At 62.6% G+C, this 25,390-nt stretch overlaps 1 protein-coding gene across 4 annotated transcripts in view; it reads left to right on the top strand.

Annotated features, from left to right (window-relative positions):
* The window catches only part of DAGLA (diacylglycerol lipase alpha), a 62,160-nt gene extending 37,156 nt beyond the window's left edge, over window positions 1-25,004 (top strand). For 3 of the 4 annotated variants that reach the window (XM_024749480.1, XM_024749478.1, XM_024749481.1), the window contains 17 exons: window positions 1,284-1,385; window positions 2,055-2,193; window positions 5,875-5,962; window positions 7,861-7,995; window positions 8,595-8,672; window positions 10,608-10,732; window positions 14,403-14,556; window positions 15,143-15,226; window positions 15,341-15,418; window positions 15,891-15,971; window positions 16,817-16,959; window positions 17,280-17,348; window positions 17,685-17,757; window positions 18,973-19,169; window positions 19,982-20,111; window positions 20,610-20,797; window positions 22,239-25,004. In XM_024749480.1, the coding sequence (XP_024605248.1) occupies window positions 1,284-1,385; window positions 2,055-2,193; window positions 5,875-5,962; window positions 7,861-7,995; window positions 8,595-8,672; window positions 10,608-10,732; window positions 14,403-14,556; window positions 15,143-15,226; window positions 15,341-15,418; window positions 15,891-15,971; window positions 16,817-16,959; window positions 17,280-17,348; window positions 17,685-17,757; window positions 18,973-19,169; window positions 19,982-20,111; window positions 20,610-20,797; window positions 22,239-23,190 (2,816 nt within the window). In that variant the 3' untranslated portion in view covers window positions 23,191-25,004. The remainder of the gene's footprint in view (window positions 1-1,283; window positions 1,386-2,054; window positions 2,194-5,874; window positions 5,963-7,860; window positions 7,996-8,594; window positions 8,673-10,607; window positions 10,733-14,402; window positions 14,557-15,142; window positions 15,227-15,340; window positions 15,419-15,890; window positions 15,972-16,816; window positions 16,960-17,279; window positions 17,349-17,684; window positions 17,758-18,972; window positions 19,170-19,981; window positions 20,112-20,609; window positions 20,798-22,238) is intronic. The other variant, XM_024749479.1, reaches the window with a different exon arrangement.
* Window positions 25,005-25,390: the final 386 nt, after the last annotated feature.

Here is a 25,390-nt window from a genome sequence, read left to right as displayed (position 1 = left end):
ACACACTGTGGGCTGGGCCCTGTGCCGGCACCAGGGCCAGCAGCGAACAGGCAGACTTACTGGGCCCGGTTCTGGACCGGGGGTGGGCAGACTGCGGCCTGAGGGCCAAGCGCAGCCCGCCGTCTGTTTTTTAAATAAAGTTTTATTGGAACCCAGCCACACTCACTCATTTAGTACTTATTGCCTCTGGCTGCTTTTGCATGACCACAGCAGAGCCGAGAAGTTGTGACGGACCTTATGACCCACAACATCTAAAAATGTTATTTATTCTGTGGCCCTTTACAGAAAAAGGTTGCCGACCGCTGCTCCGTCTAGGCTGTGCGTATCTCTAAAGCTGCTTTGTGACCCTTCCCCAAACAGCCCCCCACCCTCCCAGGGAAGCCCCTCAGGGGCCTGGACCGGCTCCCGGAGGACCCGCCTGTCTCCTCTTCCTTGGGCTCGGGTCCCAGCCGCCTCTCCCAGTCACTCCTGGTGGATACTCCTGTGCTTCTGTGGTCTGTGCTAAGTCCTCTTCCCGTGTTAATCAGGGAGGAGCCATTGTTGGCCTCATTTTGCAGATGAGGAATCTGGGGCCCAGGGAGGTTACTTTGCTCTCTTAAGGTCACATGGCTAGTAAGCATATGAGTGTCAGAGCTGAGATTTGAACCCAAGTTGTCTGGCTCTAAAGCCTGGGCTCTCGGCTGCCACACGGGGATGGCTATAGAGCTGGGGCTTCCGATGCTGCCCCCTGGGGGGCCGTCAATTCTCCCACCTGCCCCCCTAACCCCATCTCAGCCCTGGGCCCACTGCTCTGGTCTAGGCAGGGCACCCTGGGCAGCTGGCTGCCGGGGCCCCTTCCCTCTCCTGCCTCAAGTACCAGAGGCCTCCTCCTGGGAATAGCAGTTTCCATGAAATGAACACCCCGTCACCCAGTTCTCACAGCCCTGTACCGTGGACCTTGTCACCCCCATTTTACAGACGAGGAAACGGAGGCTCAGAGAGATTAGGTAACTTGCCTAAGATGCGTCTGATCCCAGAGTTCATGGATAGAGTTCTAATTCCTGAACGAACAGAGAAACGCCTCCTTTGCAGTCACCTTCTCAGGGGGACGTCGGGGCCTGAGGGCGCATGAGTAGAACCGGTGGTGGGACAGCCGCACTCCCTGGGCCCTCTGCGCCACGAGGCCTGCGTGGCAGGGGCGGCTAGTCTACTGCCGAGCTGGCCGGGCGTCCTGTGGCAAGAGGAGCCGGGCCCGGGTTCCAGGGCCTCCCCGTCCTTCAGCTGGGGCCCTGCTCTCCTCGCAGCCATCCTGGTGATCGAGTTCATCTACGCCATCGTGGGCATCGTCTGGCTCACTCAGTACTACACCTCCTGCAATGACCTCACTGCCAAAAACGTTACGCTCGGTATGTTGGTTGGCCCAGGGGTGGAGGGGCCGGGGCCAGCCCTAACCCTAACCCTAACCCTAACCCTGGCATGGAGGGCACAGGGCCAGGTTAGACAGGGCAGCCCCGGGATGGAGGGGACGGGGCCAGCCCTAACCCTAACCCTAACCCTAACCCTAACCCTGGCGTGGAGGGCACAGGGCCAGGTTAGACAGGGCAGCCCCGGGATGGAGGGGACGGGGTCAGCCCTAACCCTAACCCTAACCCTAACCCTGGCGTGGAGGGCACAGGGCCAGGTTAGACAGGGCAGCCCTGGGGTGGAGGGGACAGGTCAGGTTAGAGAATAGGAAGCTCAGGCACCGTGAGAGGGAAACAGTTTCCATGAGGACGGAAGGCAGTCTGCCGTACCCCCTTGGGGAACCCTGGGTCTCGGGGGCAGCAGCAGGCACAGCGCTGCCCAGGGCTCCAGAAACCTACACAGCTGTCTGCTCGTGCCAAGGATGGGCCTTGGGGTCACGGCTCAGCCAGGGGGGACGGCTGTGTGGCCAGAGGCTAGGGCCAGGGCCTTTGGAGCCTTGCTCTTGGGCCCCAGAAGCAGTTGGGGGTAGGGAGGCTGCAGTGTCCCTTCTTCAGAGCCAGAGAGGTGTCCCCAGCACCATGACCCTTGGCTTCCCACGGCCGCCTCCACAGGGATGGTCGTCTGCAACTGGGTGGTCATCCTGAGCGTCTGTATCACCGTCCTCTGCGTCTTCGACCCCACGGGCCGCACCTTTGTCAAGCTGAGGGCCACCAAGAGGAGGCAGCGCAACCTGCGGACCTACAACCTGCGGTCAGTGGGCCGGGCGGGCGGGCGTCCCCCGCGGGGTTTGCTGACGGTGGACAGAGGCCGGCCCCACGCCTCTCTCCCGGCGTCTAAACCTGTGTGAGCCCCGGGCGCCGACCAAAGGCTAACCTCAGGTTCCTGGTCTGTAAAGTGGGAACCGCAGTAATTCCTGCCTCGTGCTCTGCTGTGAGGTTTAACCGAGTGATTAACACCGTGCTCATGGGAGGTTCATGCTCAGTAAATGGTAGCCACTGTCACCATCTCCAGCGCTAACAACACGAGAGTAATGGCGGGAAGCGCTCGGACGGCGAGCCAAGAATTGCATGCGTTAACTTACAGTAACTCGCCGAGGTAGCTGTTAGCATCATCCCCGTAATAGAGAGGAAGAAACAGAGGCACAGAGAGCTTATGTGAGTTGTCTGAGGTGACACAGCTGGTAAATGGTGGGGCTGGGGTCAAGCCTAGGCAGCCTGGCTTTAGAGCCCTTGCTCTTAAGCACTAGGCGAGGCTGCCTCTAGGATTAAGGGGGCTGGAGGAGGTTAACCAAGGAAGGCTTCCTGGAGGGGAGATGTTTTGCACAGTGTTTTGGAGAAGCGGGGGAGGCCGTGCCATGGCAGAGAAAATGCGGGAGGACGTCCAGGCACATTCACAGGGTTCCTGTTTATTGAAAGAAAAAGAGAGGGGAGTGCTTCCAGGGTGGGTCACAGTGACTCCTATATACTGAGCTTCTGTTCTGCATTAGGCCCTGCACTGAGCCCCTTCCGCCATCAGTCTGTTTGATCCTTTTGCCAACCCTGGTGCGGTTGTGACAGATGAGGGGTCCAAGTCCCAGAGCGGGCAGGTCACTTGCCCCAGGTCAGGCTGGTGGGGAGTGGAACTGGCACTCCATCCCCAGCCCAGGGCAGCAGGGTCAAGAGCCCTCAGCCAGGGGAGTGTGCTGCCCAGGCCCCCAACCCACCCTACCCTCACACACCTCTGTGTCCCAGCTCCCCTGGGCCCTCCGCGTCAGCTCGGCACTATAGCCAGAGCCTCACCCGTGCCTGGGCTGGCCACCTCCCAGCCCCAAATGCCAGGTTTTGGAGCCAAGGCCCCGGAGCCTGTTGTTCCTCCGGGTGCAGCTGACCACGACCACCAGTACCATTCTGCTCATTCCAAGCACATGCCCCCACCTGGCCTGGTTTCTGGGCTCCTGGGGCCCTGGGGAAAAAACTCTCCCCTCCCCAACTCTGGGTAATTGCCTTTGGGGCCCAGGGCAGCCAACGCCTTTTCAGTTGGGAGTTGTCGGTGGCTGTCGTCAGAATTAGAAAGTTCCAGCGGTGCCAGGCCCTGTGCGGGTAGTGAGAGTCCTCAGGCTTACAGGTCCCCACCTGTTGTGGTTTGTCCAACTCTCGAGCGGGCTTGGGAGGGCAGCCCAGGCCACAGCTGGGTGGCTGTGACCACCTCTCAGGCTCTTCCCCACTCGCCCTCCCTCTGCTCTGAAACCAACAGACAGTTTTTCTAACAGGGCCGTTTTCAAGCCTGCTGACCCTTCATCCGCTTCCAGGTTTGGGGCTGTGCACAAGCCCTACTGCCTCACACCAACGGGTTATTTTAGTCTCTAGGAGTCAGGGAGGTGTTTAAGTCCTTTGCTCTTTCTCCTTCCAGTGAAATCTGCTGGGGTTTGGGGTGGGTTCTTCCCACCACTACTTCCTAGAAGCCTGACCTTGGATCTTTGCGGAAGGAGTGTCTGCCCTCCCTTCGCTTTAGTGAGCCCCAGGGCGGGGGATGCTGGATCCATGAACTTGCTGTCCAGACTTTTTTTTAAATTAATTAATTTATTTTTGGCTGCATTGGGTCTTCGTTGCTGCGCATGGGCTTTCTATATTTGCAGTGAGCGGGGGCTACTCTTCATAGCGGTGCACAGGCTTCTCGTTGCGGTGGCTTCTCGTTGCAGAGCACGGGCTCTAGGTGCGCAGGCTTCAATAGTTGTGGCATGCGGGCTCAGTAGTTGTGGTTCACGGGTCCTAGAGCTCGGGCTCAGTAGTTGTGGCTCACGGGCTTAGTTGCTCCACAGCATGTGGGATTTTCCCGGACCAGGGTTCGAACCCGTTCGTGCCCTGCATTGGCAGGCGGATTCTTAACCACTGTGCCACCAGAAAAGCCCACTTTCTTTGCAGATTGAGTGTGTCTCTGCCTGTCTTGGTCTATGTAGCCTAACTGATGCTTTATGCCAAATGTGTCATTGGCTCCATCTTCCCCCTGGTGGGCATAAAGGGTACTGCAGTAGAGTATACAGCACTTAACATCTGCCGGAGGGAAGGGAGGAAATTCTCTTCGAATGTTTAAAAGCCAATTTGGTTAGAAAGGGTTAAAGAACGTGATGCTCTGGGAACTCAGCTTGGCCAGCATGCTGTCCTTTCATCAAGTCCCCAGTAGGGGGGACGTTGGCTTAGGATGTGAGGCTGCCCAAGTCCCTTAGGGCTGGCAGGTCCCAGAAATAGCAAATCCCTTGCACCGTTTCCTAACCCCCTCCTGTAGCCCTGGAAGGCTCTGTGGCTTTCCCTGTCCTTGTGGCCCATGGCCTGTGGAACCAGGGTTGGGAGCAGGAAGCGGCCCTTAGTTGCAAAGAGGAGCCGAGAGGCAGGGGAGGGGGGACCCGGTCTGTCACTCCTGATGGATGCTAGGTGCTTTGCAGGCACCCAGGGCCACCCGTGTCTGCCCCTCCTGACCACCCAGCGCCAGGCTCTGAAGGAGCTGAGGGGAGGTTCCCATTGCGGAGCACAGGCTCCGGACGCGCAGGCCCAGCAGCCATGGCTCACGGGCCCAGCCGCTCCGCGGCATGTGGGATCTTTCCGGACCGGGGCACGAACCTGCGTCCCCTGCACCGGCGGGCAGACTCCCAACCACTGTGCCACCAGGGAAGCCCTGGAAATTTACATTTTTAATATTGGATCTGTTATCTTTATGCTCAAAACACACCGACTTCTGGGCACCCAGCATTGGAAGGGTCTCCGTGGATAATCGGTCAATAGCTCTCCCTTTGGGTGCAGACTCCTGGGTACCCTGACTCCCCATCAGAGCAGCCAGACCCATTGGGGCTGGGGTTGAGGGTGGAACAGACAGGGGCCAGCCGTGCAGATGAAAGGCAGGGGCCCTCTCCCCTCTAATGTAACAGATCCAAGGAGTTGAAGAATGCAGAGCCTCATTCAGCCCCTTAAACTTCCCCAAGTACAGACAATGTGAGAAATCCTTTCTGAGAGAGGAAACAGGTCTCTCCGGCAGGTCTGCTCCAGGCCAGGAAACAAGTCGGCAGAGAGGCCAGCACCCTGCCACCATCTCCCAGGGCTCTTGATTTGAGCTTTTGGAGTGGACCGCAGGGCAGCCCCCAGTTCGGGCTGCCAGCTCTGAAGCCCCCAGAGTGTGCTGTTGTCAGTCTGCCAGAAGTTGGGAGCGTAGGCCCTGGCCTTGGCCAACAGTGCACCGTCTTAGGCCATCAGGAGCCCCCCAGGGAGAGCCCTGCTGGCTGATAGCCAGGTCACTGGCCGGCCAGCCTTGGCCGGACCCAGGCCTATTCTCCCCTAGACCCTCCTACTGGGGAGCCCTTTGCTGGGGTCCTGGGAACAGGCTGTCCTGTTTCTGTAATGTCTGGGCCCAGCTCTTCTGGTCGGGCCCTCTGACCTCACACATACCAACTCTCCCCCACTGCAGGCACCGCTTAGAAGAGGGTCAGGCCACCAGCTGGTCGCGCCGGCTCAAAGTGTTCCTCTGCTGTACTCGGACGAAGGACTCCCAGTCAGTAAGTACTGGGAAGTCGCCGTCCTGGGGCTCACATCCTGCTGTCGGCGACTCAGGAGGCTTCCCTCCGCAGCTCTGCCGGGTGGGGCAGGAGTGAGGTGACGGCCTGCTCCTAAGAGGACCTGTTACTATTCACTGAAGGACTCCCTCCAGCATGTGAGACAGCCAACCCCTTGCTTTGTCAAGGAGACAGAAACACGTGAAGACCTTTTATCCGCCCCCTTGGAACTCCAGAGTCTAGTTTAGGAGAAGAGATACTCAAATATCAGGGCAACCCGAAGACAGAAAAGCAGCATCTCAGCAGCTGCAGGTCCCTCTGGAAGATCCGTCCCTCGATGTGCACTGTTAGCCTTCCGCACCCGCCAGGGCGCTGCGGGTCAGTGGTGGGTGGCCCCCGGGTTGGGGAGGGGAGGCAGGGCCCTTAGGGGTCATCTAGTCCCACCCTTCGTTTTGCAGATCAGGCAGCTGAGGCCCAGAGAGGTGGAGTGACTTACTCAGCATTGCACAGCTAGTTAGTGGCAGAGCAGGTGAGGTCAGGAGACCACTCCTCCCCAAGCCAGACAGCAGGTGCCCTGCATGGAAGCCCCCGGAAGGCTTGAGTGGCTCCTACCCACTAGCAGCCCCTGGTGAGCCGTGGAGTGAGTAATCAAGCGTAAAAAAGTCCCTCCCACCCCCAGAGGTTCCCTGGTGGGTGGGAAGCACCCCCACCCCCCACCCCGGGGCTCTCGGGGGAGTCTGAGGGGTCTCAGCTCAGGGCGTGCAGAGGACACACCCACCCCTCCTGGCAGACAGCTTCAGGGCTGGCGTGGGAGCCTGGGGAAAAAGCAGAACGTCTTTTCTCAGAAAGGCCGGGGCTCCCCAGAACCTAGGTCCCATCAAACACTGACGGCCTGGGGGTCAGGTCAGGTCAGGTCCAGCCCAGAGAATGTTTTGTTCACCTCATGCTGTGTTGCTTGAAAATTTGAATTGGTGGCCAACATTTAAAAATGAGGGGAGTGCAGGGAAAGTTCAGTATTTCTAGATTTGCCCAAAGTGGGCCTCTCAAAGCAGTAGCAGCCTCTGTTTGGCCCCGTCAGGCTTTTGAGTTTGCAGCCCTTGATTTTTCCTCTCTTGCATGTACCACACACTCAAGGGTGAAACCCAGCGAGAGAAAACCAGTTGCCATGAGTTTCTTCCCATCACAGCCTCTCCTGACCAGTTAGGGAAGAGGTTCCAGACTTCAGCTTGTCGTGGGGCAGGGCAGACTGCACTCTGCTGGAAGGGCTGCGTCTGTCTGCCTTGCCTCCCGCCCCCAGGCCCCAAGCATGGCTGTCCTGAGAACAGAGCTGGCAGGACAGCTAGGGGGACCAGTGGCCCCAGGTCACATGCCCCTTCTGCAGGCACATGGTGGGGGTCCCTGAGCCTACAACTGTGGACAGGTCGGGGAGGGGGCCTGAGACCCAGGGCTCCGTACAGCCCTTAGGAGGGCATTCAAGGTCACAGCTGGTGGGAGGTGGGAAGAAACTCAGTGTGGGGAAAGCAGCCAGGAGCTTAGTTTTGGCTCCTCTGCTAGAGAGAAAGGCTGAAGGAGAAACGGGCCAGGCCCAGGCCTTGATTCCTAGTCCTGAGGAAAGAACAGGAAACGGCTCCCGGGGGCATCTGTGCGGGGGTAGACGGTGCCCGGTGAGCGCCGAAGGAGAAGGGTCAGCCGTGTCTGGGACAGCCTCTGCCGCGTCTACAGGGGCCCAGAGCCCAGGACAGGGCCCTCAGGGTCACGGCTGCAGAGGGCCACATGTGGGGGGCTGGGGGAACTTGCACAGGGGACCCCGAGCAGACACCCAGCCCCGGACATTCACGCCCCGTGTCTCGTCCTCTCTCTTGCTCCCCTGCCGCCGCCTCCTGCCTCCCTGGACCTCGTAGGACGCCTACTCGGAAATCGCCTACCTCTTTGCCGAGTTTTTCCGAGACCTGGACATCGTGCCCTCCGACATCATCGCTGGCCTGGTGTTGCTCCGGCAGCGGCAGCGGGCCAAGCGCAGTGCCGTGCTGGACGAGGTGAGCACACGGCCACGCTCAGGCCACCCCCCACACCGCCCTCCTCCCGGGCCCTCCCTGCTGCCCCTGCTGCCCCCCGGGTTCCACCCACCCTCTTGGCCCGGGAGGCCACCCTTTGACGTTCACTCCCTCCCTTCCCCAGCTCACCCTTCACCACTCATGGCTCTTGCCTGAGTGACTTCCCTCTGCGGGGCCGCAAGGCTGCCTCCAGGGCCCCAGGGGACGTCTAATCACAGGGGCCCAGTGAAGCATCCAGCTCCACGCTCCAGCCTCTGTGCTTGCCTCTCCACCCCACCCCAGCCCACACACCAGTCCTAGTTGGGGTCTCCCGGCATCCCACGCAAAATACGTTTTCTCCCGGCCTGGGCTAGCGACGTCCCAGGGGATTGATGCTTTGGGTGGAAGGGGAGCAACTGGAGATATGAGGAGACCTCAGATCTTGGAAAACTGGCCAGGTCATGGAAGAGCTAGAAACTACATGCCCCTTTGGGCTCTCAGGCCCTGGGGAGGCAGGCAGGGTGCAGAGCTGGGGGCCTGGACCCCTTTCTCAGCCGTGCAGCTGGGCCCGGGGCAGTCACCCTAACGCACCTGTCTTCCAGGCCAACAATGACATCCTGGCCTTCCTGTCTGGGATGCCGGTGACCAGAAACACCAAGTACCTCGACCTCAAGAACTCGGTGAGTCCGAGCCACCCGCCTCCACCCCGTGCTGGCTCCTCTCCCTCTGCCAGGGCGACCCGAGCAGACCACCTGCCCTGGCAGCATTGGGCACACCTGCTCTGCGCGGGTCCCCCCTCAGCCCTCCAGGCGGCCCCCCTTCTCAGTTCATGCCCGCTTCCTCCCGAGTCCCCCCCAGCGGCCCCACCCCCACCCCTGCATCACGCTGGTTCTACAGAAAAGACCCCTGAATCGGCCTCTCAGTGCTCAGAATGCTTGGTCCTGGCCTCCTGAGATGATAAAGGGCTTCAGGAGGGTGAGCTGTTACTATTATTGCCATGGTTGTTACTGTTACAAAAGGCAGCAGGACACAGCACTTTGGTTTCCAAGCTTTTTTGAGTAGCAGAACCTCTTAAGCGCCTTTAGGAGAAATCCGGTGTGTGTGTCCCAGTAAAGGAGCGCCTCACCCAGGGCTGAAGCTGCAGCCGGAGGGCCGGCCCTGCCCTGCCCCAGAAGCAAACCGATTTAGTGTAGCCGGGGGCTGTGACCTTGAGCGAGTCCCTGACCCCTCTGAGTCTGTTCCTGCAGCAGCATAAACGGTGCTGGGCCTGCCTTTCACCCAGAGCCCCGGTGGGGAGGGGATGAGCCATCCTGAGCCCCGTTCCCTGCACGGCGCCAGTGGTGCCAGTCGGGACAGCGTTAGAAAGGATTCATCCTTCACAATCTGAATCCCCTGGAAAAGCCTGTTCTCCGTTTGACCCCGCTCCCCAAAATGGGCATTTGTATCCTTTCTTAAAATAGCCTGTCCTCCCTGGTGGCGCAGTGGTTGAGAGTCCGCCTGCCGATGCAGGGGACACGGGTTCGTGCCCCGGTCCGGGAGGATCCCACGTGCCGCGGAGCGGCTGGGCCCGTGAGCCATGGCCGCTGAGCCTGCGCGTCCGGAGCCTGTGCTCCGCAACGGGAGAGGCCGCAACAGTGAGAGGCCCGCGTAACGCAAAAAAAAAAAAAAAAAAAAAGCCTGTCCATAGCATGTGCCCAGAGCAGCCGTCCCAGCCTCCCGGGGCTGCCCAGGCCCGCTCTCACCATGCCCTCTCTCGCCTGTGGGGGGCAGGGGAGGGGCAGCTGAGCCTCCAGGTGCCAGCGCCCTGCCCTCCTGCCTGAGTCGAACGGGATACCTCCCTCCTCCAGTGCTTTCCTGGAGAGCAGACACCTCGGGGCCCTGATGAAGGTGCTGTTTATTTCACTTCACAAGATGACTAATCACCCTTTTCACCTTTTACAAGGTGACTAATTCCCTCGAAGTGCAGGAGTCCCCAGTGCCTGGGGCACCCGGGGCACCGGAAGCCGCTTTGCTGGGATACCTGGGCCTCCTTACCTTCCTGCAGCCGGTCAGGCTGATAACCGCCACCGGCCTCAGACACCAGCTTTCAAACCGGCGCCTTTCTCAGAGATCCCAGTCTGCCCAGACGCCCTGACGGTGGGCCACTGGTCTGGTCCCCAGCATGTCCATGTCTCCAGGACCCGCCCTGCTGCTCTGTGGCCTGGGCAACCCCCTCTGGAGGGTCCGGACCTCTCAGGGTTAAATCCCCCTTCCCGGGGGCCTGATTGCCGAGGTGGGCGATTGTCGCGGTAACCTCCCCCTCTCTTCCCTTTTCGGGAGAACGGGCAAGGAAATCGATCCAGTGCTCTGAGTGCTTTTCTGTCCCCAAATCATTAATTTCTGAGATTGGTGCAATGGGACAGGTCTTAGGAGGATTTGTGCCCTGGTTGCATGGAGATAATTAGGGAAATGCAATTATCTGGAGGAGCTGGTCCTCCAAGGCGGGGGTGGGGGTGGTCTGCAGCCCGTTGGGAGGGCAGCTCCTGCCTCCATCCTCCATCGAGGGGAGCCCATGGGCCCTGAGGCTACAGGCAGGAAGGGCAGGAGGTGACCGCCCTCTGCCTCTTCTCTTCCAGCAAGAGATGCTCCGCTACAAAGAGGTCTGCTACTACATGCTCTTTGCCCTGGCTGCCTACGGGTGGCCCATGTACCTGATGCGGAAGCCGGCCTGTGGCCTCTGCCAGCTGGCCCGGTCCTGCTCGTGAGTATACCGGCCCGTCCCCCTAGCTAGCGGCATGTGCAGAGGGGCTGTGGTCACGATGCCGGGCCTGCCCATGGGGGGCTCTCCCTAAACGGACTGTACCTGCTAGCCTGCCCCCTGTGGCCCGCATTGCTTCTGTTCCGCACCATCTCTGGGCCTCAACCTTTCTAGTTCGGTGTTATCCCTGGATGGGGAAGGGCGTGGGCTTTGGAATCACACGGTATCAGGTTTGAATCCACGCTTTGTCACTGGCAGCCTTGGGCAAGTCGGTCTACCCCTGCAAGCCTCAGTTTCCTTATCTGTAAAATGGGGATGTTTGAGAGGACGAAATGAGACGTTGCCCAGCATCTGGCTGTGCGCTTACCCCTGTCCCATCTCTCTCCCTGCCCCCTCAACTACTCCCCTCTGCCCACATCTTCCTTCTCCCGGCTCCCTTCCTGTGCTCTGCCTTTCTGGAAGAAAGGCCTTTCCCGGTTGAGCCCCAATCCATAGAAGCCTCTGGAAGGGCAGCAAGAAGGCCCTTTGTGAAAGGCTCCAGCCCTCTTCACAAGGAGTTGGCAAGGCCTCAGCCGGGGTGCCGCCCTTAGCCCACCGCCGGGGGCCGGGGTGGGCTCTGCTTTCCTAAGTGGGCCAGAGGAGGGCTCGGCTCCACGAGGGCCCCTCCCCTTCTTTGGTGTCTCCATGCTCTGCCCAGGCCGGGCAGAAGGAGGACAGCTCCCTGGGCTCCCTGTTCCGGAAAGGCTGGCACGCTGGGCAGGCAGCTTCTGTTCCACGACACTACCGCCCTCAGGGCACAAGTAGCCACTCCCTCCTTCAGCGTCCTTTTCCCAGAAAGCTGGGGGACTCTCAGGCTTGTTCTCACCATCCCCCAGCGACTGACACAGCTGACCGGGGCATCCCCACGCCCCTCCCAGTCTTAGCCAGCCCGCACACTGCTTCTCCCCCGCAGCATCCTCGGGAGCCCCTGCAGCGGCTGAGAGGCTTCTCCAAATGAGCACTGGGCCAGGAGTCCTGAGACCTGGGCTCCGACAGCCCTGCTCCATTTCTCACTGGCAGAGTGGGAACGTCATTTGTACAGGCAGTGTTCGTCCTGCCCACCTGTGGGGTATTTCAGAAGCCAGGGAGTCACTGGCAGCCTGGGCACTTGGGGGGCTCTGCAGACAGGAGCGAGGCTGTACTTGCAGCAGCTTCTCAATGCTGCGGGGAGAGGGAGCAGAAGGACCTCAGACCCCGTGAGGGCTCCGTGAGAGCCCGGTGCCCTGGGGGGCGGAGAAGAGGCAGGCCTGGAGTCCCGGCCTGCAGCCAAGGGTGTCAGGATGGAGGTCAGAGGGCCGGGCTCCCTTTTCTGAGTCCCAGCCTGTCCACAGCAGCCCAGAGTCCCAGCACTGGCTGGAGGAAGGAGGGCAGCCCACCTGCCTCAGGCCCAGGCCCTTCACCTGGAGTGGTCCTGCCGTCCCACACAGAGCATGGCAGGCCATGCCTGTCTATGGCCCCGCCACCCTGGGGACACCCCACTCGGCTCCAGCCCTGCCCTGGACGTGTGGTCAGTCTCCTGTGGGCAGGAGAGGCCCTGCCATGGGCCAAGCGGGTCCTCAGGCTCCCAGGACCTTTGAGCCCCTCAGCACCCCAGCCTCCTCTAGGCGGGAGTGCTGGCCTCGACGGTGCCGCGGGCCCCTCCCTTCCAGGCTGCTGGCCCCGCTGCTCTCATCGGTTCCCCTGGCCCTCAGGTCACTGACTCAGGGGCAGCCTTCTCCCTGGAGAGAGGGGGCGTCACCATTTATTGGGTCCCTATCGTATGCCAGGTGCTTCCTGCATCTTGGGCCTTTGATCTCACCCCAGCCTTGTAAAGTAGCTATGGGCACCTGCCCACCAGGCCCTCGTGGTCAGGAAGGGCCGCCAGAGCCAGGGTTCAAGCCCAGGCCTCTGTCTCCGAAGACTACGTACGCTTGGGCAGCTACCTGCTCGGTGCTAGAGGGCGGGGCTGAGGTTGGAGAGGGGCCACAGCTGCCTGAAAGCGGGAGCCTGGCCCACAGGCCCAGACCTGACCCCACTTGGCCCAGCAGTGGCGGGTGAGGGGTGTGGGGGTCTCCCAGAGTAAATGGAGACGGTTGCCCACCCCAGGCCTGGTTGCTTCCGAGACTTGGCTCGACCCTGGGTTTTCTCAGTGAGGCCTCTTCCCATTGAGGGGTATGTATCAGTCCCTCAGGCCCTGCTCGAGTGAAGACAAACCTCTGTGCACCACCAAGATCTAGGATTCTCAGCTGTCAAGCCAAGAAAGCAGGCAGACAGAGGTCACATGCTCTCAGGGCTCCGGGGCCCCATCTGTTGGGTGCTGGCCCCCTCTGGTGGCCCGAGGAGCCGCTGCACCCGAGCTGGGTGCCCAGCTCAGCCGCTCACCCGTTCATTTTGGGGAATCCTGCTACGTGCCTGGTGCTGTTTTTGGTGCTGGGCACGTAACTGTGAACCAGGCAGAGCAAACCCTGCCCTGTGGAGCCCACCGCCTGGTGGCAAGGCACAGACAAGGAAATGCAGCCCATTGGAGCACGTCAGTGTTTTGGAGAAAAATTAGGCTGTCTGTGCTGTCAGGCTTGGCAGGGGCGAGCTATGTCAGGTGAGGTGGCCCAGGCAGCGGACCTCCCGTAGCATAACGTTTGAGCAGAGGCCTGAAGGACTGAGGGATCTGGCCACACAGAAACCACGAGAAGAATGTTCCAGGCAGAGGGAACCACGGTGCAAAGAGACTGAGGCAGGAATATGGCCAACGCATCCGAGGGGAGTCGCAGGCAACAGGCCAGAGGACCAGGGCCAGATGGGGCAGGGCCCTCGGCCCTTGCCAGGACTCTGGCCTTTATACCAGACAGGAAGGGGCGCATCGGAGAGCGTTGAGTGCAGTGATGTGGCTTGACGTATATCTTAAAGGGTCACTCTGGCAGCCATGTTGAGAACGTAAGGGGCGAGTATAAATGAGGGAGACCAGTCAGGAGGCCCCTGTGACACTCCAAGGCAGGGATAAGGTGGCTTGGAGCAGGGTAGGGGGTGGCGGTGAGGGCAAGCGTTCGGAGTCCAGGTCTGAATTTGAAGGCAGAGCTAGCGGACGTGCTGACGGACTGGTGTGGGATGTGAGGTGGGGTGAGGACCCGATGGCGCCGAGCGTGGGGCTGAGCTGCAGAGCACAGGGGGCGGGGCCTCGGGGACTGGGGCCTGGAAAGGTTGCAATCCTGTGGGACATCTGGGAGGAGGTGTTGCACAGGCAGTTGAATGTGAGCAGGTCTCTGGGGCTTATTGGCACGTAGGTGGTATTTAAAGCCCAAGACTGGATGAGGCCCCAGGAGCGAGTGTCGCTGGAGAGAAGAGGAGCTCCAGGGCTGACCTCTGGGTCCTCAGTGAGAGGACGAGTACAAGGAGGCTGCCCCGAGGGAGAAGCAGCCCAGGAGAGAGGGTGCCTCCAGCCGAATGGGGAGAGCGTCTCAAGGGGGAGGGCGAGTCCCACTGGGTCTTGTGCTGCCGAGAGGCCGAGTAAGATGAGGGCTGGGCCCGGCCCGGGCCGGTGGAGCTTTGCAGGGGAGGCCTTGGAGAGGGGGTACGGCTGCAAGAACCAGTTCCAGAGAGTATGGGGGAGACCGCTGCTCCGTCGGGGTCCCTGGCTCTGAGCCCTCTGCCACCCGCCCAGGTGCTGCTTGTGTCCCGCACGGCCCCGGTTTGCCCCTGGAGTGACCATCGAGGAAGACAACTGCTGCGGCTGCAACGCCATCGCCATCCGGCGCCACTTCCTGGACGAGAACATGACCGCGGTGGACATCGTCTACACCTCCTGCCATGATGCGGTGAGGGACTGGGGCGGGCTTGCCAGGCTGGTGCAGCGTCCCCCCAGCCTCGGTCCTCCACAGGCCGCAGGAGGCAAGCAGCGCTGCGGCCTGGAGAGTGTACACCGTCCACCTCAGCGGCAGGAGCCCTTGGCTTGGCTGGCATGGCTGGCCGAAGCCTCCAGGCCTCCCCTCGCTGGGCAGACCAGAGATGGGCTGCCTCCTTCTCCCCACGTCCTGGCCTGCATCCGCTCTGGGGCTAGGAAGTGGACCCCAACCCCGCACCCGGCACTGGGGCTTCCTGGCCCCAGCCTTTGGGGGAAGGAATTGAGAGGGAAGAAGCCGGAGGCACTGGGGAGGGGGCAGCCCCTCAGGACTGAGCAGGCAGGGCGGCAGCACTCAGGGCGCCCCTGTCAGCGGAATTAGGAAGGCCGGGTAGGCTGTGTGCCGGGTTGGGAGGGACCTACTGTGGCCCTTGCAGGCGTCAGGGGCCCAGTGGCCAGTGGAGCCAGATTCCCGGGCCCTGAAGGAGACCGGCTTCAGTCACTTCCCCAAATCTGCCTCCACCCTGGGGGCCGTTCAGGCTCATGAGCCGCCCTTCTCCTAGGTCTATGAAACCCCCTTCTACGTGGCAGTGGACCACGACAAGAAGAAGGTGGTGATCAGTATCCGGGGAACCCTGTCCCCCAAGGTACGCTGCCCAGTGACCCAGCCCACCCCGTGGACCCCCTCACAGCCCCCGAGGGTGCCCGCCTCCTTTTTCCTGTTCTCAGTCCCGCCCCTCACCGTCCTCTCTCCCCACAAGGACGCCCTGACAGACCTGACCGGTGACGCCGAGCGCCTCCCTGTGGAGGGGCACCATGGCACCTGGCTGGGACACAAGGTACCCCTCCTCGTGGGCTCCCCTGGCGGCCCCTGGCCTTCTCCTCTCCGCTGCCAGCACGCAGGCCTGTCCTGTTGGGGTGGGGGCTCCTCCGGGGTCACTGGGCTCACCAGGAGAGACTGGTCAGAGAGGTGCGGATTCGCCTGGAAAGTCCACTGCCCCACACTTGCCAGGACCCCCACAGCCCTGCCCGACGCAGATCCTATCCCACAAGAGCTCAAGGAGGCAACTGGGAAGAGATCTCACTGGTTCCTATTAGGCACACCGTCCCTCTGAGCCTCAGTTTTCTCATCTGTGAAATGGAAATGATGTGATTAAGTGTCCACCAGCGCCCCCAGCCAGCTTGTCATGAGGACCAAAGGGGGAAATGGCAGGGACAGGGTTAGTGAGCTTCACATCCCTGTGGTTTTGCTGGTCCCTGACAGGCCTCCCTCCCTCCCTGTGACGCCCACCTCTGTTCCTCCTCACCCAGGGAATGGTCCTCTCGGCTGAGTACATCAAAAAGAAGCTGGAGCAGGAGATGGTCCTGTCCCAGGCCTTCGGGCGAGACCTGGTGAGGCGTTTTCCATGCCATGAGCCCTTGCCACACCCAGCTCGCCCTCCCCCAGGGCAACAGACTGGGGACAGGACAGGTGAATGATGGAGCCTCCCCTGCAGGCCAGGCTCCTACACTCTCCTTCCATCCCTGGCTCCCAGCCCCTCCTCACTTGCTCAGTCCCTCCCACCCTCTCTGGCCCTTTCTTCTTTTGTACCAGCTCCTCTTGAACACCCCTGCTCAGCCCCACGCAGTTGTGAGCACCCGCTCGGTGCCAGGCCCTGGAGGCTAAAGATGGCTCAGTTCTGGGGCTTCCAAAATGTCGAGCAGAATGAACATAGAAGATAATTGCAGAACAGATAGAAGGGGTGCTGCTCTGGTTGAGGGCGATCTGGGCCTGCCCACTGCCCACTCCTCCCTGTGCAGGCAGGCAGCTCCTGAGGTGCTCCTAACTGCCCTCCCCAAAGCCAAGCAGTCCCTGGCCTCAGGAGACCCCAGTCTAGTGGTTGGGGCACAGGGATGGGAGCAGGTGACCAAACGATTATAATAGAGTGTAATCATTATATTTAAAGGTCTATCCCAGGTGCAGATGCAGTATCTAGGAGGGAGCAATCCTCTCCTGGAAAATCAGGAAGGGCTTCTCCAAGGAGGTAACCTCTGTGCAAGGTTTTGAAGGATGAATAGGAGTTTGTTATATAGTCTCCCCAAGAAGTTGCTCTGTGGGGGCCTAGCTTGGCCCTTCCTCTGCCCCAGCAGCCACAGCACAGACATGATCCCAGGACTCTGGGAAGCCCCCTCTGCCTCCCTGGTGTCAGCTTGGCAGGCAGCGGGGCAGGACTCTCAGGGCTTCTCTCGGTCCCCAGGGCCGCGGAACCAAACACTACGGCCTGATAGTGGTGGGCCACTCCCTGGGCGCAGGCACCGCTGCCATCCTCTCCTTCCTCCTGCGACCCCAGTACCCGACCCTCAAGTGCTTTGCCTACTCCCCGCCAGGGGGCCTGCTGAGGTGAGCAGTCTGGGGCCTCAGACTTGGCTGGGGGCGACTGGTGGACAGCGCTGGGAGCTGGCTCTGTCAGGGGGCTGGACTGGGCAGTCTGGGTTCCAATCATAAGGGAACCTGGGAACGGCCTGGAGAGTGGAGGCAGGGGTTCTGGCAAAAGCCAGGTGGACCCTGGGATCTAGCCCCAGAAAAGCCTTGCCGACGGAATAGGCGGGCAGGGAGCAGGCAGCCCCGCTCCCCAGAGGGTCTTGGAGTGCTGGAGCCAAGCCCGCTCGGGAACACCGCGCCCCTCCCCTGCCTTGGCACCCCCTCGGCTTCCCTTGCAGCGAGGACGCCATGGAGTATTCCAAGGAGTTTGTGACAGCTGTGGTCCTGGGCAAAGACCTTGTCCCCAGGCAAGTCGCTCCCTCTCTCCACCTGCCTGGCCTGGGCTGTTCTGCCACCTCGGGGCCTCACCCAGGTGCCCCGTCTCTCTCACTCAAATTCCCACCTCCTCGAGGGACCCCCAGAATCCCCCCAACTCAGGTGTCCAGGGTGAGAGGGCAAGGTCGGCCCGCCCTGCCCGGCCTCCCCTTCCTGGCTGGGCCTTGCCGAGCTGCAGGCCCCTCACCCACACCGTGACCCTGATGGCCTGGTCGTCTTGTTCCCGGGAGCCCTGCTGCCCCTCACCCCGCTCGTCTCCCCGTCCTGGGCCAGCTCAGGCTGACGCCCCGACTGGCTTCCTTCTCCAGGATCGGCCTCTCCCAGCTGGAAGGCTTCCGCAGACAGCTCCTGGATGTCCTGCAGCGAAGCACCAAGCCCAAAGTGAGCTCACTCCCCTCCCTGCTGCCGGGGCACCCTGGGCTCTGGGCTCCCCGTTTGTCTTCTGCCCCACCTGTCCCTCGGCCCCCTGCCACGTGAGGCCAGGCTGGGGTATGGTTGATGTCTTGGGCACCTCAGGCCATCAGGCCCTCAGCGTCTCCGAGCTCACGCCGTCCGCCCCCTGCCTGTCCTTGTGCAGATGGGGGAACGGAGGCCCGGGGTGGGCCAGGGACTTGCTTTTGCTCACACAGCAAGTCGTAACGCAGTCAGGACTGGAACCGAGGGCTCCTGAGTCCTGACTCCTGTGTCACAGAGCTGCCTGCAGTCGGGACACAGCAGTCCCGAGGTCAGTGCTCCGAGTGTGACGGGAAGGCCTCCTCCAAAGCCCACTGCGATCCCCAGGCTCAGGGAGGCTGGAGGTCGCCGGGTTAGGGGCTCTGGGGGCAGTTGGTTCCGGTCTTCCCTGCGGCTGAGAGGAGAGAACCAGCCCTCCCTAACCTCTCCTCAGGCCTGCCGAGGACACTGGGGGCTCTTCCTGTAACATGGCCTTCAGCGTTCCAGGCTGGGGGTGGGCACGCTGCAGCCAGGCGCCCTGAGGCGGGCAGGGGGTGGCCGGCCAGGCCCAGCAGGGCCTCTGTGCCCCCAGGCCCGCCCTCACCCCATTCACCCTCTCAGCCCAGTTGGGACTGTTCCCAGCCTCGGTGCCCGTGACCATCTGGCAGGCAGGGCACCAGGTGCCGGGGTGAGCAGGCAACAAAGGCATAGGAGGAGCCTAAGGACATGGAACTGCTCCACTCAGACCCAGTCCTGGGTGCTCGTCAGGCCCAGGAGGCAAGTGGCGGGGAGCCGCCCCCGATATGGCCGGGCCTGGTGGGTGCAGCTGGACTGAGCTTCAGGGTCTGTTCTGCCTCTGACTTATGCGATGACCTAGAGCAAGTCCCCTCCCCTCGCTGGACCTGTTTCCCCTCCGCTAGATAAGCGGCTGACTAGTGTTGCAGCCCTGAAGTTCAGCCATTCCATGTCATCTGCCCTTGGCACCTTTTTGGCCATCGTGGCCGCTGGACACCTCAGCCCCCACCTCTCCACTGGGCGTTGCCCTTCCCTCTGCCCCACGGCCATCCCGGCTCCCCACCGTCAGCTGTGAGCTCTCCTGAGCACCCCCTGCCCACCCGGGCAGCGCCACTCAGCTCCATCTCCCTCTTCTCCCTGTCCCCACAGTGGCGAATCATTGTAGGGGCCACAAAATGCATCCCCAAGTCGGAGCTGCCCGAGGAGCTGGAGGTGACCACCCTGGCCAGCACGCGGCTCTGGACCCACCCCAGTGACCTGACCATCGCCCTGTCTGCCAGCACCCCTCTCTACCCCCCCGGCCGCATCATCCACGTGGTCCACAACCACCCAGCGGAACAGTGCTGGTAGGTGCTGCCCGCGCCCGGTCAGCTGGGAGGTGGCGGCAGCCAGGGCAGGGGAGTGGAGGGTGGGGCCAGCCTTCATTTTGTCACCCTTGGGGCGTAGGTGCAGAGGCTGGTGACGGTGGCCCAGGGCGCCCACAGCAGGGTTGCCCCAGCCTCGGGCCCTGGAAGTGCAATGACAGGCCAGTCCAGAGCAGGACTCCAGGCTCCTCTCTTGATGGTCCCGGTCTTCATCCCCAGTGTCACCCTTCCCTAGTGTCCCCCAGGACAGCTGTCCCCACTCACATCCATTTAAAAGCAGACGCCCTGGAGGGTCACCCTAAAGCCCTGGCCAAGCTCACGCCTCAGTTGTCACTTGGCATCGCGGCTGGGATGAGTTGGCGGACAGCTGGCAGGGGCAGGAGAGAGACCAGGAGAGGGCGGGTACGCCGACCTCTCCAACCTCACCCCCGACCCCTTCCTGCACTCTCAGAGGGTTGGGCTGCCTCCTCGACAAACAAACGGCTTGCGAGCCGGGACCCTCCCTGGGGTGGAGCAGATATGGCCCAGGCCACAGGCAGGTGACAGCTCAAGGTCAGGCTTTCCAGCTCCACGTGGCATAAATGTTCCTGGCTGTGGAGGGCTGGTGGCGAGGGTTGAGGTGAGGCAGAAGCGAGGAGCCCGGGGACACAGCCCTGCTGGTCCAGCCGGGCAGGGCGTCTCCAAGGCCCCCCCATCCCCACCAAGCCAGGGCAGAGAGCAGGGCCAGGGGCCTGGGGGCCGAGGCCAGGCTGCCCCCTGCCCGCCCGCTTCCCTCTGGCCCCTGTGCCCCTCAGCTGCTGCGAGCAAGAGGAGCCCACGTACTTCGCCATCTGGGGCGACAACAAGGCCTTCAACGAGGTGATCATCTCGCCGGCCATGCTGCACGAGCACCTCCCCTACGTGGTCATGGAGGGGCTCAACAAGGTGAGCCCCACGGTGCCTGGCTGGCCGGGTCTCCGTCCCCGTGTTACACACAAGGGTGCGACGCTCCCTGGACACTCAGTGGGCCAGGGAGCCCACTCGTGTCCTGGGCTCCACACCACCGTGTGGTCCCGCGGTGGGTAGGGGCTAGGAGACACCCAGGAACCTGTCCCTGAGGCAGGCTGAGCTCAAACCCTGAAGGCCACCTGGCACTTGGCGGACGCATGGCCCAGCAGGGGCAGCCTTGGCCATTGCCCGGCCATGGAAGGGCCGACCACAGTGTAGGAAAAGTCCAACCTGTCCCATCTGTGGGGTGGGCGCGGCACAATCACAGGGCCTGGCCCCGACCTTCCCGGAGGAGCCGGGCCCCGTGTGGGGAGGAGAGCAGGCCCGGCTGACCCCATGAAGCTCTGCTGGGCCTGAGAGGCCTGGCCTGCTGCCCCGCCTCCACACGTGATTGGCACCCCTCCGCCGCCACCAGCTTCCCCGTCCTGTCCCCAGGTGCTGGAGAACTACAACAAGGGGAAGACGGCCCTGCTCTCTGCTGCGAAGGTCATGGTGAGCCCCACGGAGGTGGACCTGACTCCGGAGCTCATCTTCCAGCAGCAGCCGCTGCCCACGGGACCACCCGTGCCCGCCGGCCTGGCCCTGGGACTGCCCGCCGCAGACCACCGAAACAGCAGTGTCAGGTCAGCGCCGCCGCCCCGCAGCCCCGCCCCAGAGGGTGTGTGCCGTGGCCACGCGCGTGCTTTCAGCGCACAAATGCTCGTGCACGTGTGGATTCTGTGGACACGCCGGGCCCTCGTACGTTCACGCCACTCTGTACACGTGCACGGGAGGGATTGAACTTGCCTCCGCTGCTCGGGGTCTCTCCTGCTGTGCCCCCACTGCCCCCCAGCCTGCCACCACTGAAGCCCATGCGGGCTCGTAGGCATCTAGGGACCCCTGAGCACAAACACACAGATTCACTCATAGCTGCTTAGACCCAAACAGATGGACGCCCATGCACTTACACGCACACACATGTTAAAGCTTACACGTGTGTATACATGTGTTCACAAATAGTAGCTCTAAGTGCACAGAGCCCCATACAGACCGACTCACGTATGGAACACACACCAAGACAGAGGCCAAGACGCTTGGACACAAGGACACGCTTGTGTGGGCAGCCATGTGTGTAAATGATGGATGCACCTGTACCCAGACCCAGCCCCTCAGATACATGGGCCGACTGACATACAGACGCCTAATATGCATGCTGCACGCAGAAACACAGGCGTGTACACGCTTCCAGACGCAAACACACCCCACATTCACACGCACTCTTTTGGGGGTTGGGCTCTGAGGCCGTGGCTCCTGGGGTGGGTGGGGACCCTCCTGCCTCTCTGGGACCCTTCCCGCCCAGGTCCTGGGTCCAGGTTACGGATCTGGCCTAGAGGCTGCTAAAGAAGGTGGTGACTGCTTCTTGGCCCTTGGTGGAGGCACCTGGACTTCTCTCCCTATCTCACAAGCATTTCCCATAGCGGCTGCATGACCAGATGGGGGAGCCAGTGTCCGTTCGCAGTTGCAGTGACTGCTGCGTCCCCGACCCTGGCCCTTCACTCACTCCCTGCAGGCCAGTGTACGGAGACAAGGGGCTCCAGGGCCCCATCCAGCAGAGGGCTACACCCCATGGGAGGGGTGGGAGGAACCCCCGGGTGAGGAAGGAAGTGATAGGAGCTCAGGAAGGGGCCCAGGGGGGTGCTGGCCCGGGGGTGGGGTTGAACCCAGCGGGGGCGGCTCTGGGCCATGCTCTCTCCCTCCCTACCTTCCCTCCTTCCCTCTCTACCCTTCCACCTCTGCCTCCAGTGACCTGGGGCAGCCAACCTCTCTGGGCCTCAGTCTCCAGGTGGGTACAGCGACGTCGGTGCAGTGATGGGCACCAGTGCAGGCCCCTGGCCCCCTCTCCCCAGCTCAGCCCTGCCAACTCTCTTGTCTTCTATCTTGGGGTCTGGTTTTTAAAAAGGAGGGTTCCCTGTCCCCAGACTGTTCAACCACTTTCCCCTCCTCCCCCTCCCCAAGCTCCCTCCCGCTGGGGAACTAGGGGTGGGCCCCCGCCCCGCTGAGTCTCACCCCTCCCTGCCCCCTCAGGAGCAAGTCCCAGTCTGAGATGAGCCTGGAGGGCTTCTCGGAGGGGCAGCTGCTGTCCCCTGTGGCCGCGGCAGCCCGCCAGGACCCAGTGGAGCTGCTGCTGCTGTCCACCCAGGAGCGGCTGGCGGCCGAGCTGCAAGCGCGGCGGGCGCCGCTGGCCACCATGGAGAGCCTCTCGGACACGGAGTCGCTGTACAGCTTCGACTCGCGCCGCTCCTCCGGCTTCCGCAGCATCCGCGGCTCGCCCAGCCTCCACGCCGTGCTGGAGCGCGACGAGGGCCACCTCTTCTACATCGACCCCGCCATCCCTGAGGAGAACCCATCCCTGAGCTCGCGCACCGAGCTGCTGGCGGCCGACAGCCTGTCCAAACACTCGCAGGACACGCAGCCCCTGGAGGCCACCCTGGGCAGCGGGGGCATCACCCCCGAGCGGCCCCCCAGCGCAGCCGCCCACGACGAGCTGGAAGAAGGGGGTGGCGGCGGGGCAGCACCCCGCAGCGGGGAGCTGGCGCTGCACGACGGGCGCCTGGGGGACTCGCCCAGCCCTCAGGTGCTGGAGTTCGCCGAGTTCATCGACAGCCTCTTCAACCTGGACAGCAAGAGCAGCTCTTTCCAGGACCTCTACTGCATGGTGGTGCCCGAGAGCCCCACCAGCGACTACGCCGAGGGCCCAAAGTCCCCCAGCCAGCAAGAGATCCTGCTCCGCGCCCAGTTCGAGCCCAACCTGGTGCCCAAGCCCCCAAGGCTCTTCGCTGGCTCGGCCGACCCTTCCTCGGGCATCTCGTTGTCGCCCTCCTTCCCACTCAGCTCCTCGGGCGAGCTCATGGACCTGACGCCCACGGGCCTCAGCAGCCAGGAGTGTCTGGCAGTGGACAAGATCCGGACTTCCACCCCCACCGGCCATGGGGCCAGCCCCGCCAAGCAGGATGACCTGGTCATCTCGGCACGCTAGCACCCCAGGAGTTGCTACCAGCTGAGGCCCGGGCCAGAGTAGGTGGCTCCTCAGGCTTCTGGTGGCTGCCCCCCAGGCCGGGCAGCTTTGAGGAGAGGCCCCCACGGGGCCAGTGTAGCCTCAGGCACTGGGCATTGCTGCTGAGCTGGGGGTCCGCATCCCTACCTCAGCTTTGGAACCCCCAGAGCCAAGGCAGCTGGGATCTGGGCCCTCCAGATAGGGAATGACAGGGAGGGGCGTGGAGCAGGGAGAAGCCTGGGGCAGCCTGCCAGGTGGGCAGGGCGACACTCCGCCCTCTCAGCCTGAGTGCCCCCCACGGGGCCATCCTGGCACCTCCTATTCCGGGACAGGCCATGAGTATGCTGACTCCCCGTCACTGCCCTCTGGCTGCTCTCCCAGGGTGGAAATGGAGAGCGGCCCCCTCCCCACGGATTCTCATCTGTGGTCCAGGCTGGCATCTGCCCTGACCACCCCCAGATCTGGTGCCTGCTGGCCAGCCCCCTGGGGTGACCCCCCCACCAAGGTGGCCCGCAGTGCTGTGTATGTTTACAGAAGCTGCTGGGCTGGACTCAGGATGTGTCCTGGGCTTGCAGGCCCCCTGACCCCCGCTGCAATCACGTGTTTAGTAGCCCCCTTCTGGGCAGGCAGGCACCAGCCTCCACAGGGCCCAAGGCAGCCATGGGGCCTGGAGGGGCCTCCGGGAGGGTGTGGTCAGGGCCGCCCCTTCTCTGCCTGATATCCCTCATGCTGATCCCTCTGTCGATGGGTCCTGGGTGCCCAGGCGTGCCCCATTACTTCCTGGCCTGCCTTCTACCCCCTGGGATCCTGGCCACTCAAAGGGTGGAGGGCACAGGTGTGACCACCCCTGCTTGCAGAGTCAGTGCCCTGGAAGGAAGGAGGGCCCCACCAAACCCCCATTTTGGCCCTGGGCTCTGCAGCCAAACACGCCTCCACTCTGCACAGCTGCCCCTCCCCGCTGGCCTGGGCTCTCTGCTGGGAGCGGGCCTCTCTTCCCTCCCACCCACAATGTCCTGTTGGCACTAAGTGGAGCCAGGCGTGCGGTATTGTGGGAGCCGGCTAGAGACCCAGGAGGGCCAGGGGCCCTGGGGCCATCCCAGTTTAGCCTGAGGCCTCCACAGCCCACACTCGGGAGGGTTCCTTCCCTGCTGGCTTGGAGAAGCGGCGGGGAAGTGGAGCCCCTGCCTGTCCCCAGAGGCAGAGCGGGGAGGGGGCGCATGCCAGTGCGGGGCGTGTGTGTACATGTGCATGAGTGTGAGGAAGGGGCTGCTGGGGCCCCCTCCCCGCCCTGCCCGCTCTGCCTGCCTGCTGCCCCTCCCAGCCTGCCAAGAAAACAGGCAGCAAACATGATGCGCACCGTGCGGCGGGGGCCGCGGGACGAGCTCGGCTTCGGACACGGCCCGTCGCCCTCGTCTCGCCGGCTGCTCTGACCCCTAGTTTGGAAAACTGGTGTGTGCCGAGGCGTTGACCGCCCGCTTGTGCCTTCACTTCCTTGGAGGCAAGGTCCCACGACTCTGGGCCCGCCCATGGCCTCCCTGGGTTGGCTAGGCTCCCCTGACCAAGACCCCCGTCTCGTGATCACTGGTACCTGGGACCCCTGCCCACCCGGACACGTGGGGACAGAGACCTGGGAGCTGGGCCTCCCTCACCCTCTGCGACTCCCAAACCTCATCAGCCCCATCAGGCTTCGCCCCTGCTGGGCCCGCCCCCTTTCCCGCAGAATCAAGACGGAATCAGTGGCTCTTAAGTTTAAAAAAAAAGACAAATCATAAATCAGAGTAAAGTTCCAACAAGCACCCCAGCCCGTAGCAGGGAGACTTACGAACCCGCGTCCCCTGCATCGGCAGGCGGACTCAACCACTGCGCCACCAGGGAAGCCCAGGGGTCTGGCCTTTTAACTCCTCCTCCACCAGGGTGGGCCTGGGATCTCTGAGGGGGCGTGGTGCCCACCCATGCCCAGGACTGAGCCATCAGGGACAGACCCCCCCCACCCCCAAGGCTGCAGCCGCACAGGGTTACAGGCTTGGGGCTGGGGCAGGCTCGGACTCAGCCCTGGATGCTCCAGGGTCAGCCCACATCTCACCCGCCCCCTCCCCGCCTCTCCCCTGCAGGATGGGCCTGCTGCGTGTCTCTCCCTTCCTCTGCACACCACACTTGGGGGGTCTGAGCCACCCCCCTCAGC

The sequence above is a fragment of the Neophocaena asiaeorientalis genome, unplaced genomic scaffold (genome assembly GCF_003031525.2).
Source record: "Neophocaena asiaeorientalis asiaeorientalis breed wild unplaced genomic scaffold, Neophocaena_asiaeorientalis_V1.1 scaffold43, whole genome shotgun sequence".
Lineage (NCBI taxonomy): Eukaryota > Metazoa > Chordata > Mammalia > Artiodactyla > Phocoenidae > Neophocaena > Neophocaena asiaeorientalis.
Note: the sequence above shows the minus strand (reverse complement) of the source record. Positions and strands in the feature narration are given on the sequence as shown.